This window comes from Gavialis gangeticus, unplaced genomic scaffold (assembly GCF_001723915.1).
Source record: "Gavialis gangeticus isolate Ggan-Ray unplaced genomic scaffold, GavGan_comp1, whole genome shotgun sequence".
In the NCBI taxonomy this organism is placed as follows: domain Eukaryota; kingdom Metazoa; phylum Chordata; order Crocodylia; family Gavialidae; genus Gavialis; species Gavialis gangeticus.
Window position 1 is genome coordinate 1,017,833 of NW_017729022.1, and position 14,004 is coordinate 1,031,836.

A 14,004-nucleotide genomic window follows, 5' to 3' on the forward strand; every position below is an offset into this window, starting at 1 on the left:
CATGCCCCCCATTCCCCCCAAGAGTGCATGGTATGCAGTGACAGGGAGCTAGCCCCCCCCCCCCCCGATGTGCTGCCTACAGGTCCATCCCACTCCCTACCCAGGCCCTTTGGCCATGGATGCTGGCTCTGGGCTCCAAGCCTCATACACTGCCCAGGCTGGGCAGCAGCCCCAGCCTTGCCCAACTCCCTCCCCACCTCACTACAGGAGCCTCAATCCGCACCCCCCCAGACTTATCTGCAGAGAGCTGCTCTCCAGGCTGCCTGGCGGCCATGTATATGGGCACACATGCACATGGCATCCCCTGCCTGATAACACTCCTGCTCCCTGCAGCACCTTGCAGGCTGGAACTCTGCCAGCCTGCAAGGGGAAACCCACCATTTCCCATGTTTTTCTCCTTAAAATGAGAAAACATGAGTTTTACCGTGTTTGTCTGTGGTGAACAGAAAACCTGTATCCCTGGTCATCAGCATAGATTTTACTTTTTCATTCTCTTTTGACTATTTAATGCAATTGGCCTGAGTTTTTTTTATTGAGGAACACTCCAGCAGGAAATATAAATGTTTATGCACTTCCTAATGCCTTCTAGAATGCATGATTATTACTTAAAAGCAATAATTAGTAGTTTATGCTGCCCTCAGAAAGCACCAGTTCCTTGAGGATGCAACCATTGCTGTTTTCAAACAATGGGTTATTTTTAGCATGTCCTTAGGCACCATTATAATCTTTATTTGGAACACAGAAAGCTAAGAAGAGCCTAAATTCCAGCATAGAATCTCTCAAACTGAAGTTTAACGAACCGAAATAACTTATTGTCCATAAAAGCAAGATTCTGACAGCATTAGTTACAGACAGATTGTGCCAGCTCCTTAAAATAGTATTAGCTATGGTACTCTCCTTTGCAAATTGCTATCTTTAGTGCCTTACTCTTTTTGAGCAAATGCTACCAAACACTTAATAATGGTGGGGAGAAGAGACTGTTCAAATAAACCCACTGCACATTCAAAATTTAATCCCAGAAGCCATCAAGTTTAAAATTAGCATTTTTAAGTGAACAACAAAAGTTCAGATAATAATGGGAAAGTGAGATAACTAATACCTAGTAAATACAATTATTCTACATTATTTCTCTTAAAATCACATGCAAACATGAAATGTAAAATGATGGTTATTTTAGAAAACAGGAACGAACAGAGACAACTACACCTCAATTTACTTACATTGTAAAAGTGTTATTTAATCATAAAAATCTTGGATCCACAATTTTAACAAAACCAAATGAAATTGTGCCACTCAACAGATGGCAACACATCATGAAAAGACAACTTACAGAAACTGTTAGAGAATCCTGTACATCTTTATGGCTCACTAACTGGACGTTACCATCTTCATAATAATGAACCTATGAACAAGTGAAGCCAACACCACATTAAACATTACAGAATAGTTAGAAGAGACAGAATCACTGTAACAAAATGTCAGTATTAATCAGCATTTAACACACTTTGGAGGAACTGAGTCACCAGTAGTTCACTCGCTGCAGTGGAAATGCACAATTACAGGCAACACGTAGGTGAACCCCAAAGAGCTTTCTTAGAATCTTAAGTTTCTCCACAACTGAGTGTTCACTTTACCCCAGCTACAGGCTACAGTAGAAAATGTGATCTGTTTCTGAGGAATTCTTGGTGAGCTTTAGGCTAAAGTAACAGCGCTGTCCACATGCCTCACCCAGAACTTGTCTGCCAGAGGCAACGTGACATCTCCCATCAAGGACAGACAGGTCTGATCTTTTTAAGTCAGTCCATGATTTGATATCCCCTCATTAGATAGAGACAGCTCCCAAACATCAAAAATGAACATTTATACAAACCAAGGAAATTCTTTTTACACAAACCTTGGCTAAGAGACAGAGCAGACGGAGGTGAAAACCTCATGAGATTCTGTTCCCATATCATAACATCTTTTCTACCACTCTCAGGATATGAGTTTAAGAACAAGTATCATTAGGTAACTGAAGGTGTAACCCTTATGGCATGTCAGCTACTGCTTATATGCAGGCTCTTACCCTTGGTTAAATGCAAGGTAGCTTACCGCTCAAATCAAAGTTTAGCAAAAAGTTGTTAAAAAAACAAAAACGAAAAAACACAGTGCTCAAATGCTCTGTAAGCCATGTGGCAGCAAGGCAGGTACTAATCTGTTTACTTTCAGCAAGGGAGATGAGGTTAGATATTAGGAAGATCTTTTAAGGCAAGCAAAACAAAAATAGGGTGCCTGAAAAGGTGTTGAAATTAGAGGTTTTTAAGAATAGGCTGCAAACATCTGTCAAGGATGGTTTAGGAGGTATACTTATTTTTCCTCAGTGAAACAAGATAAACTAGATGGCCTTTTGAGGTCCCTTTCCAGACCATAAATTACTGCATGGATAATTGTAATGAAGTGTGCTTATATACTCCATTTTTGCTCCCTGAACCAGAGATCTTATAAAAATCTTACTATAACGCCCTTAGATTCCCCTAGTAAAAAGCATTTAGAAATTGTCTGGTTAAACTTAGTTTAGCATAAGCCTACCTGAATTTTCAAGATGCCAGCCACCTGAGTGGTTGAAGGGGTGATTGTAAACTTCCATTCTGACCTCCAACGACCATTCCTTTAAAAATAAAAATAGCAGCTGTAAATAAGGCAGGAAAAAAATTGAATAAGCTATTTAAATTTCAAGCACTGGTTTACTTCACTAGTTGTGTACAGTTCTTGGTTTCAGCCTGAAATTGCTAAAGGAGATGGAATGGACAGTATAACATCCAACAGTATCACTAAAAAGCAAAACAAAGCAAACCTAATAGATTAAGACCCTTAAACAGGTGAAGGGAGATGAGACACTTTCTGTGAATACTCATTCTTGCTTTTAGACACTGATCAAGATGATTAACAGAAACATTCCAGTAATAGGACCCTTCTTTCCTTCTGAAACGGTTAAGAGCTCTAATGATCCACTTTCCTCATTTTTTTAGTTACTGAATATGTTTTTCTGCATATTGCTAGTTTCTGGACAAAGGAAGGCTGACAGGATGATTTCCAGCAATGAAGTCAACTTTTTGCAGCCAACTAACTTTAGAACCTTTACTTTTACATAAAAAACACACAACACAAACTCTCATAGGATGAATTTCTGTAATATTGAACTGCTGTTAAGATTTTGGGTTCCTTCTGCAGAAATATGAAGCTCTAGAACTGTTGGCATTGCTTTCCAGTAGAAAGAAATACAATGGTCTTCCCAAAATTTCAGACATCTGGAAAGAGAAGTACAGATACAGATTTCTACTTGCTTCCTCTCCTGCAAGCTAGACAGTCCTAACATACTTAAATAATTATTGGATCTTTCTACATTAGAGATGTGTTAAGAAGGAATCTAGACTGCAGCTCAATTTTTGGTGTGTATGCATTCAGGGGGAAGGAAACAGTTCGGTGAGAAAAAGAATTTAATTTCCACAAGGTTTATTTCCTTTCCAGTGGTATGAATACTGAAAAGCATAGTTTAAACATTACCAGTCAGAAATTTGTATGTGCAGTTAAACATCTGAAACACTGTTAACAATACAGGAAACCCTCATTAGTCACAAGTTTGGCATTCGCAGTTTCAAATATTTGCAAATGCCGAACCCGCTTCTTAAATACACTTAAAGGAGCTCCTCCAGAGCACCGCATTTGCCGCCACCGGGCTCCCAACACCGCCAGCATAGCCATGCCCCCCCAGCTGCTAGGAGCACTGAGTTCATGAACGTAGTGCCTTATCCGCGGATTTCGCCATTTGCAGGGTAAATGAGAACGCATCCCCCCGCAAATGGCGAGGGTCACCTGTACTGTGCATGTTGTTAGATAACAGCAATGTTTCACTCCAAGGGCCTTTTTCTCAAAAATCAAAAAAAAAAAAAAAACCATACTAAGTTAAACATTTTCAGATCCCAACAAGATAATACCCATCCTATTTTCAAAACCCCTGCTAAAAAAACCCAATCATGGTAGGGCCAGATAAGTAACTGCCTCTCTTGGATGGTGCCTAACAGCACTGTACGCCATCTGGGAGTTCTGCTTCAAAAGTGCAGCTTTGCATGTACACCAAGAAGTTACCATAAACTGCTTTGCACTGCAGATATGATTTAACCTTCTGGCATCTCACAGAACACTGAACTGGTCCTACAACTGGGATGCTAGATGCCACTGTAATGCTACCAGTGCCATAAAACTTGAGCACTTTACAACTTGCAGCTATAAGGAACTCTACAGCACTTAGTGACTTAGGGTAATAAAAGAAATTCTAATTTGTCAATTCATTCTGTATACCTAAATTCCTTTCAAGCAAACAAGATATTTTTTAATATTTGTTAGTCATATTATTAACAATACCACGCAGGTTGTTAGGTTAGGGCAATGTTTCACTCCTCGAGGGCCTCCATTTTCACAAAAGATTCAGCTATTTCAAACAGAGCATAAAGTCCTTAGGCATCTTTCTGTATGAAGGGCTTTAAAACTCATGAACAATGTGCACCAAAGCTGAGCAAAGAAGTTCTGGAAGTTGGTTGCAAACCAGCTAGATGTTTTTCAGCTGCTTTTTGTAATGATTTTTATGCGCTTTTATCTATTTACATACCTGAATCACTATACTTTTAATGAGAGAATGTTTTTCCCTGGAAAACTGATGTACCAATTTTGAATCTTCTAGTGAAACCAGGAAGGTAAAATTGCCTGGTTTGCTATCAGTTCACCCACCTGGCAGATTGCCACAGCACTGGGACCATGCCAGTCCCATCTGGAGTTGGGAATTTCAAGGTCCCAGACTGTCTATAATTCATAGGCAGGCAAGGTACACCCTATATAGGCCCAGAAAGTCCTGTCACTTCCATTTTGAAAGAGTTGAAATATTTTGATTTCTAACCAAAAGGTTGATTTCCTCAAGCCCAATGCCACAGGAGACCTGAATTGCCTGTTTTTGTCTTCGCATAAGCACTATTTTTAAACATTCTGGAATTTTCCCCAGATTGGAAATTTGGATCGTCGGGTGCTATTAGCCATATTAATCCGTTTGTAAGCAATGCATACGAAACCACAGATAGCCATGTACTTACAGTATCATACAGGGATAAGCTGAGAGCCTTATGCAATGAGGATATCCTCAATACTTGGCAGAATAGTTTGGGGGTTTTTTACAGAAGCATTTGCTTTAGTGTTACACGTCTAACACTTTAAATAATATACTGCACTTATAAAAGTAGTTTAAATCTAGGTCAAGGTTCTTTAAACTCTGAATTCATCGATATCTGAAAACTTCAGAAAATATCTGAAAAATATGGCAGAATATTTGCCCCGTAAGAAAACATTAGCCCAATATAAACAACAATATTTCAGTTCATTCTAAACTAGGATACGCAAAAACCCAAAAGGTGAAAATCAGACATCTAAGTTAGTCAGGGTAAGTCAGAAATGGAAAGGCACTGACATTTCATTTTTATCAGGCATGCCGATTCAGTAAACAGGCTGTTCATTTTTCTGGAATAAAATTCCTCAAAGACTTCAAGAACTGGAGGATTTCAAAACCTGGTGATTTTTCTTTCCCACTATCGTCTGACCTGTTGCCACCCTCCTCTAGACTAGAAGTCTGGATAACTGAAGACTTAGTCTGTATGTATTTAACAAGACCTATTTACGTGAAAGAAAGGCCGTGCTTGGATTACAACTATTGAGCACCACGATAGGAAATGTACATGTAGATTAAGTCTTGTTAACGACTTTCAGACTAAATACGTCTTCAGGTCCTTCTCCCTTCTCACTAAGTTTTCCCATTTTTAACTCCCCACCACAACTGTCCTGGGAGAATGAACTGTTTTCCCAAGCCGTATGATGAACTATGAAAGAATCAATCAGATTTGCATTCTTCCCTTTGTTCTGGGAGAAACTGATTAAGAATGAACTAGGGCTAAAAAAAGCCAAGAGAGAGACGGAGGCTGGATACCTAAGCTGAAAAATGCAACTCATTTCCATACTGAGAAAGCAAACTTTTCCTCAGGAAGAACTTGGACTATTGATGTTAACAGTTTAAACAAGCTTCAAAGGTATAAAGAACATAAACACCAATCTGCAGCAAGTTTCACATCTCTACTAGCTATACAGTGAAACAAATACTCTAACATTCATGGGAAAGGGGCAGATTTTAGAACTGGCTGTAAGAAAGTGAGACTGCCTCCTTGGCATTCCCCCTGCTAGTGCAAATCTGCTGTTTCTGGTAGAGCAAAGAAATCAGAAGATCAGTCCATGTCCAAATAGCTGTGAAAGTCTTGGTCCTCAGCTTATCCTTTACCATATGGCAGGAAGGAGAAAGCAGTGTAGCAGGGTTTTAAACATAAAAGATATTGGCTGGAACAATGCTCAAGGAAGAAGAGACGCAAGAATCAATAAAAAGTCAAAGGAGAAATATGAGAGAATTTATCAAGTGTTCTGCAAAACACGTGGAGATCTACACCTGTTGATTGGTCTCCAATGGAGCAAGAGTCTTCTAAATAGCTCCCATTAGGGGCTTTTAACAGACACGTCTTCCCCTCCACCCTCCCAAGGAAGTGAACCACTCCAAATTTAGTAGGCATACTGCAATAGGTTAATTATTCAAGCAAAACAGAATGTAGCAAATACAATATTAATTAAAATAACTTACCAAAAGTTTTTTGCTTGAAACTGATGGCTCTCTATACATGCAATAATGGTTTGCTGTCCATCAATTGTTTTACCGTACACCTTAATTGGAAGGGAAACAGTACAGTCATGTCAAATTTTAGATTGAGACCTCAGCCACTGTTTAAGTGCTTTAAGCAAGATAGATATTTGAGATGCTTAGATTTTTTTCTTTTTAAAAATAATTTAGGAGGTATTGATCACATTGTAGAAGTATTTTCTAGCCATTCACCCATTGTTCTTATGCATAAAGAAAAGCAACCAATATTTTAACTATAAGTTTCTTGGTCATCAGCTTGTCCTTCTTTGGCATGTGGCAAAGTACTTACAGGAATCACAAAGTAGGCACTTGAAACATTTCATTCTTAAAACTTCAATTATAAGAAACCTAATCAAACAGGAAGAGGGAACACTGGCATGCCCTCAACAACAGCTAAGGCTTATATTTATTTCAGTGAGCCTGTTAGTGCTGCTTCCTATAATGAAAGGTAATAAATAGATCTGAAGTTTAAAGAATAGAAACTACTTAGGAAACAAAGTTTGATAAAGGGATGATCTGGACCACAGCAAAAAAGTTGAACTTTATGAATCTGCTAGCATCTCCTGCTTTTAAGCAGCTGAGGACAGGATAAAGCACTGTTCTCCCCGTCACCAGGTCCTACTATACCAAACCCTTTATATTTGTATACTGAAAGCAGCTGAAAACAATCTATGTAACATAGCAGGGTTGGAGTGATGCTGTAGCTGTTATGGTCCAAGAAGTGAAAGAAGCAAGGGTTTTTTGGTGATATATCTTTTATTGGACCACAGTAAAAGATTCCAACTCATTAGTGACACGATTCTATTCTCATAGAGTTGTTGCAATAAAAGATAATATTGACAAAAATCTTTTCTTCCAAAACACAAGATTCCAAGTAACCAATGGCATCGTTTATTTATGCTAGTCTACAACAAAATTTAAATAAAAAAGCCTGAAGAACTAGTGAAAAGAATTATATTCTGTTCAATTTGCTTAGAGATAATAGCACAGTAAGTACTAGTTATGTATAATTTAAAGTTGAGCTTTTCATCACACAAGATCAGAATTCAACTTGCAGACATAAACAATGGTAAATTCAGAAAAGAAAGATCCTAAAAATAGTTGGTTCCTCAAGGCAACAACCAATGAATAATGCTGAACATCATGCCATCAACAATTAAATTAATGGTTCTATTTAGGAAATTAAGTCCATTCAATAATATCAAGGGTCAAATACCAAACATCTTTGTTACCACAAACTTTAAAAAAAATTAAAAATACTTAAATTTACACTACATTTGAGAACGATTCAGAGATTGTGTTCCCTGCAAGTTAAGAAGCTGATGCCATATAGTTAATACTTCCTAGAACAGGTTAGCCACCTTTTCAGGCTGCAAGGCAGACTGACCCAGTTCGGGTCAGAGGTGGGCTGGCATATGGGGCATGAGTTTGGTGGGCACTAGAATCCAGCTGCTACCAACCCCTCTCTTCCCAGTAGCTGCACACGGAAAGTGTCTTCAGCAGAAAATCACTTTCCCAGCAGCCACTTCCCGTTGCCTTTGTGGGGATGAGCACCAGCAGCAGACACTTTTCCTGTGCCACTATGGGGAAAAGTGCAATGGCTGGGTCCTGCCCTCTGTGTCAGACAGTCTTTTAGTCAAACTGGGTTAATCTGGCTACTGAAATCCCACTTCCATGGGCCAAATCAATCTAGCTTGAAGGCTGTAGGTTGCTGACCATTATCCTAGAAGTTTCAGAAAGAATGGAAAGAAGGGTGTTGGTAGATAAGGGCGGATACCAGGGGAATGTAGCAGTGCAGTTGCCCCCCGCCACCTCCTGCTACCTTTGCTCCCCAACAATCCAAGCATTGGGGGGGGCACAGAATTTCTCTTGCCCTGTTCCAATTGGAGGCTGAAGCTGCACAAGAATCCAGGCTTAGCAAGGGAGAGGCTGTAGCGGGCAGATTTCCTCCCTGCACCCTGCCACCTGTGTCCCCTGCTGACTGGAAGCAAGCACTAAAAGGAAGAACCTGTCCCACACCACCATCCTGAGGTGATGCAGAGGCACAGGGGAAGCTCCAGAGTTGCTCCTGCCCTGCTCCAGCCTATGCGGTGCCTGACTTGGCCAGAAACCACACTGGTAGCAACAGCACACAGGTTTCTCCTTCCAGTGTCTGCTGCTGTGGGGAAGGATGGTGGAGGGGGCAGTAGGCAGGCCTGCCACCACTGCTGTCCCTGGTCAAGCTTGGCTCCCAGCACAGGCCCCAGCGTGGGGCAGGAACATTTCTGAGGTTCCCCTATTCCCAGGTCAGCTAAGGACAGCTGACCTTCCCCCAACTTTCATGTGCCTGCTCCTCTACCCAGCTCCCTGATGTCCCTTGCTGACCCAGGGAGTCCAGCCACACCTCACTCCAATTCCCCCATGGTCTGAAGAGATCTGCACTTTCCACCCATGTTCGTAAGTGGTGCAGAAAGAAACACAGACATTGATGAAACACAAGTCTCCATCTATAATTATGTTGTGGACATATGCTGGTTGCTATTATTTTGTATTTCAGAGATCACTATCCATCTGAAAGTGAATGTAAAAATTGAACTTACAAGCATGTTTAGACAGCTGTTTTGTACTTACTGTGCAGACACCACTTGGGTAGTGTTCTTTCACATAAGCTCTCACTGCAGTCTCAATTGAATTTCTCCAGGATTCTAATGCATTTTCAGCTTCATGGGGCCTAGGATCAGTAGCCTCTTTTCTTAAGTGATCAAATTTAAAGGAGACCTTGTTTTTTGGATCCAAAAATTTTCCATTACCCAAGTCGCCATGTTCTGTTATCAAGACCTGCATCACAAAATTCTGGTTGTAACATTTTTCTGTTTGACATTACATCATTCAGGACAGAACTACCCAATTTACAGACTGAGCTGTACCAAAGGGAGACACCATCAACATCCTAATTAGAGACTTCAGGTATGAACCAAGTCCATGCACATCAAACAGAAGAGTAGCAAATTCAGAATTTCAGTGCTGTTTGAATTAATGCACTGGTAGCTCCAGCACAGAGTGAACTGTTTTTGAAGACTTCAAATATTTAGCCAAGGACAGCACTGTACAACTAAGTTAGTCAGAGGCTGCATGCCATTGGGGTGAATGTTCCCTGCTGTGCCAAGCACCCTCTTGCTGCTGCTCCCCAGCATCTCCATTGCACTGCATGACCTCCCACTACTACTCCCCAGTCTCAACACTGCACCATCCACCCCAGTGCCCCGACTCATCTTTAAGGTTCCAGTTGCAAACTTCCCCACTGCACAGCCCACTCAGGAACCCCAAGCTACTGTACTGGCTTCCCTGGCACTGAAGAGGATGTTCTTGTCCCTGGGGCAAGGGCAGAAAGGGGAAGCCAGAGGGAGGAGGAGCCTGGAGCCCCTGGGTGCTGCCACAGCTGGAGCAACAGGGACAGCAATAGCTGGCTGGGAGCCTGGGGGATGCAATTTGACCTGTAACAGGATGCATGCATCCTGCAGGCAACCAGTTGGGCAGCCCTGGCCTAGTATATTAATATAAAGTAGAACTAAAAGTTATTCAATCCCTTTGTTTACCTTGCAGGATCGAAACTATGGTGTTCCAACAATACTTCATATTATTTACCTCATAAATAGCTGGTTAACTTATCATACAAGCAATGCTTATTTCTTCAAGACAATGAGAGTCTATGATGTGTCAAGATTGATGGTAGTCTTATGCAGAGTTTAGATTATAGTCTATGAGACAGCTGGGACACAGACGATCCTGCCCGAGGCAGAGAGTTAGACTAGATCAGTGTTTCTCAACCAGTGGGATGTGTCCCATTGGTGGGACTTGAAGGTTGTGTAGGTGGGACTTCAACTCATTGCCCGATTGAAAAAAATCAGTTGTTTGCTCTTCAAATAGATGAATCAACAGATAACTTGAACAGTGCAATTTTGTGGGGTTTTGTTTTCATCACAGTGGGACGCAAGGTGCAAAATGTTGAGAAGCAGTGGACTGGATGACCTCTGGAGACCCCTCTTAGCCCCATTTCTCTGTGATTCTACGAAGCTGATAAGAGCATGCTCTTAAACTACACATTTGATCCATACCTGCTCATCGTAACCATCAATTTTTACTGGAGTAAACTGGTCCAGGTTGTATTGTGCAAATGCACTAAAAAGACAAGAGATATGTATATCAACAATCTACTTAGCTTTACCATAAATCTTTCAACGTTACAAAAGTTTAACAATGATTATTTATGAATATTTGTTTAGATATTAAAACTAAAGAAAATATTCTGTTCCTCACATCAAAGCTAGCAATCAAGGAACATCAAACAGTAGTTGAGGTCTCAAAGCCACACTATCTTAAGGACACAAATGACAAAAGCATTTAATAGCACCTAAAAATAAATCAATCTAAGACGACCAAAATAAGTACATGCACCTGGGATTTCATTTGCAAGTCATTAAATATTTTTAAGAGACTGAAAGCTTCCTGTTTGTCTGATATGACTGTCATTTCTAAAATAATTCAATATGAAGGTAAACACCATGAAGTACAAACTTCTGCTGCTTCCACATTTAATTTCTAACTTGTGACAAAAATATGTCCCTTGTGGTCATTTAACTGTAGATCCATCTCTGAGCTACACACTCAAAACACTTATTTCAAACTTCCTTTTTATCCTGAAGTCTTCTCTTAAAACATACTATAAAACAGGAGACTTAAAAAGGGTGCATTTTACGCACTTTTCTGCTTACTTCTAGAAGTGTACAACAACTTTTATAGAAGTTATCTGCACAAACATTTTTACTTTCAAATATTATGAGCAATAATTTGTCAGGTTGACTTTTCAATGGAATACTATAAAAAGTTACTAACCTCCTGGTTTTGCTATTTAATCATAAAGGATCTTAATGTATCCAATTTCATGGGCTCAGTAAAATCACATTAAGCACAGTGAAACATCCAAGATATACCAAAAGAGCACGTGTGCAGACTTCAAGAGGTCTACTGGTTCCAAACAAGAGAGTACATTTGTTCTCTCAGTTGGACTTCTTTAAGCATCTTTTATTACAAGAATGTTGCTATACACACAGACCTTTGCACCTCTGCAGGGTATTTATCCTTCAGAAAGTCTTGAATGGATATACCCTAGCTGTTTACAAAAACATAACTGAAACCCTAATTTCAGAGTTACTTGTGATAAATTTAAGATTACTAGAAGTGGCCTTCTGGATGGACAAATTAAATAAGTCTTATTTTTCCTCCATTCTACTCTTCGGCCTGTCTACATGTGTCCCTATGGCAACACTGTTACTGCACTGTGATACAGTACTTCCTTCTGTGTTGTACGTGCAATACACACTTATTTTTGACAGCTACTTCGCCATAGTGGCATGCTATACTGAGGGAGCGTGTTGCTATGGCAAAGTAGCTGCTGGTCACATGTGGATGCTATCATGCCATGTGACCCTATGCAGACATGCCTTTTGTATACTTAAATGGGTATATTTACATTTTCTGGTATCTATCATCTAAGAATCCTGAAAATACCGAATTAAAAGTGTATCTTCTAGTGACAACTCAGCCAATATCACAACACTATACAACAGTTTGTATGTAGAAGTGATGAATACTTCCAAATTACACTACATAGTAGGTATATATAAATGCAAGTTACCTAAATACATTTAGGCAGGATACTGGCCTTAGCACCCTTGCTCCTGTAGAAAAGCACCCTGCAATCTTTAGCAATTACAAAGAGACAGAACCTCTTATTCCCTCACCAAAAATAGTGCGGGGTATTGTTTTAAGAAGCATAATATTTCCATAAGGCTGTTGTTCAAAAAGTTGATACTGGGGGCACCTCTCATTCATCTATACCACTTCTATAATTTTGTTTTCCTTGGACTTTTCCCATTCAAGTATAATCAAAGCTAACATTACTTTATTGGTTCTAATAAGCTTAAAACAGTTATGGGTGCAGAAAGTGACATCCATTCACCATGATTATTTGCTGGTACTGAATGCTTTAATGAAGTGTAACATTTTCAGTCTCTCAGAAACTAGAGGACAGTATATAGTACTTACTGGGCTGCTCCTTCCCTGAGAAGATTATCATTGTTAAGCAGTAATCGAACATCTGAAAAAAATAATTTAAAGTCTTAATTCTCTCCTCAAGATGTTAGAAGAAAACTCAAATTTATTAGCCAAGACAACAAATGAAAAAACTCTCTCCAGGAATGCATCTAAAAAGCAGAATTGATTACTTGAGAAAAACAGGTAACAAAGCTGTTCATACATTTCACAATCATGACTGCCAGATGTGAGGAGATTGGATTGAAATGAACTCACAGCAACTTTGTAAATAGATAAAAGCCATGCCATAGAAGTGGCATGATAGGCCTTGTAGGAAATGGCCAAATTTGCCATTAGAGAAGCACCAGATTCAGTTGGCTCCATTTATTAGTAAGACAACTGTTCAAGAATTTAAAAAAAAAAGTCCCATCATTTGTGGGACCAGGATTTGTTGGAGGTTGTTAATGCAGGCCTTTGCTAATTTTAACGTTGCCTAGACTGTTTTTCTTTTCCCCCTGTCCTACCATTATTATTCCAATCTCTTAATGGATACTGCTAACTGAATATATACTGCTAGATACCATTTTTATTCCTGGCCAGAAATTCTTGCATTTTAACTACATAAAGCTCTTTATTCTAATACATGTTCTCTAGAATGATTTTAAAGCAGTATCAGACTATTTTGACAAATAACACTCACCCTCACATATAATGAAAACCCTACATGCAGAATCAATCCTAACACTGATTGTACACAGTGCATTTTACGAGCTTAAGTTAAAAAAAACAACAACACACATACACATAAACAACCTGATATATTACCATATAAACAATTCAAATTTAGTTTTTAATTTCAAAGAACATAAAAACATTGTTATCACAGTAATTGTAATGTTATTTGTTTAGTTCTTGAACCCAAAGATTTCACAGAACTTATGTGAAGGGAGAAGCCACTGAAATTACTGAAAACTGATGCCTCGAACAGGAAACAGGGTTTTTCTACAAAAAAAATTCTGCATCATATTGAAAGTGTATTGGGTTTTGTTTAAGAAACTTTGTGACTCTAATCAAAGTTTTTAATTTTAGAGTCTTATAAGAGTCTTATAAATTGATTTTAGAGTCAATTTATAAGTCAGATAAAATTATCTCCCCTCCCCAAACCCACCCCCCCC

The 14,004-nt window shown here is 39.5% G+C and overlaps 1 protein-coding gene across 1 annotated transcript in view; it reads right to left on the bottom strand.

Annotated features, from left to right (window-relative positions):
- Positions 1 to 14,004, bottom strand: part of CAPZA2 (capping actin protein of muscle Z-line alpha subunit 2) — a gene marked incomplete at its 5' end in the record, with an annotated part of 20,845 nt that overhangs the window by 3,644 nt on the left and 3,197 nt on the right. Inside the window, 6 exons of the mRNA XM_019515768.1 lie at positions 1,331 to 1,402; positions 2,569 to 2,647; positions 6,701 to 6,780; positions 9,368 to 9,574; positions 10,852 to 10,915; positions 12,842 to 12,893. Of these exons, the coding sequence (XP_019371313.1) occupies positions 1,331 to 1,402; positions 2,569 to 2,647; positions 6,701 to 6,780; positions 9,368 to 9,574; positions 10,852 to 10,915; positions 12,842 to 12,893 (554 nt within the window). The remainder of the gene's footprint in view (positions 1 to 1,330; positions 1,403 to 2,568; positions 2,648 to 6,700; positions 6,781 to 9,367; positions 9,575 to 10,851; positions 10,916 to 12,841; positions 12,894 to 14,004) is intronic.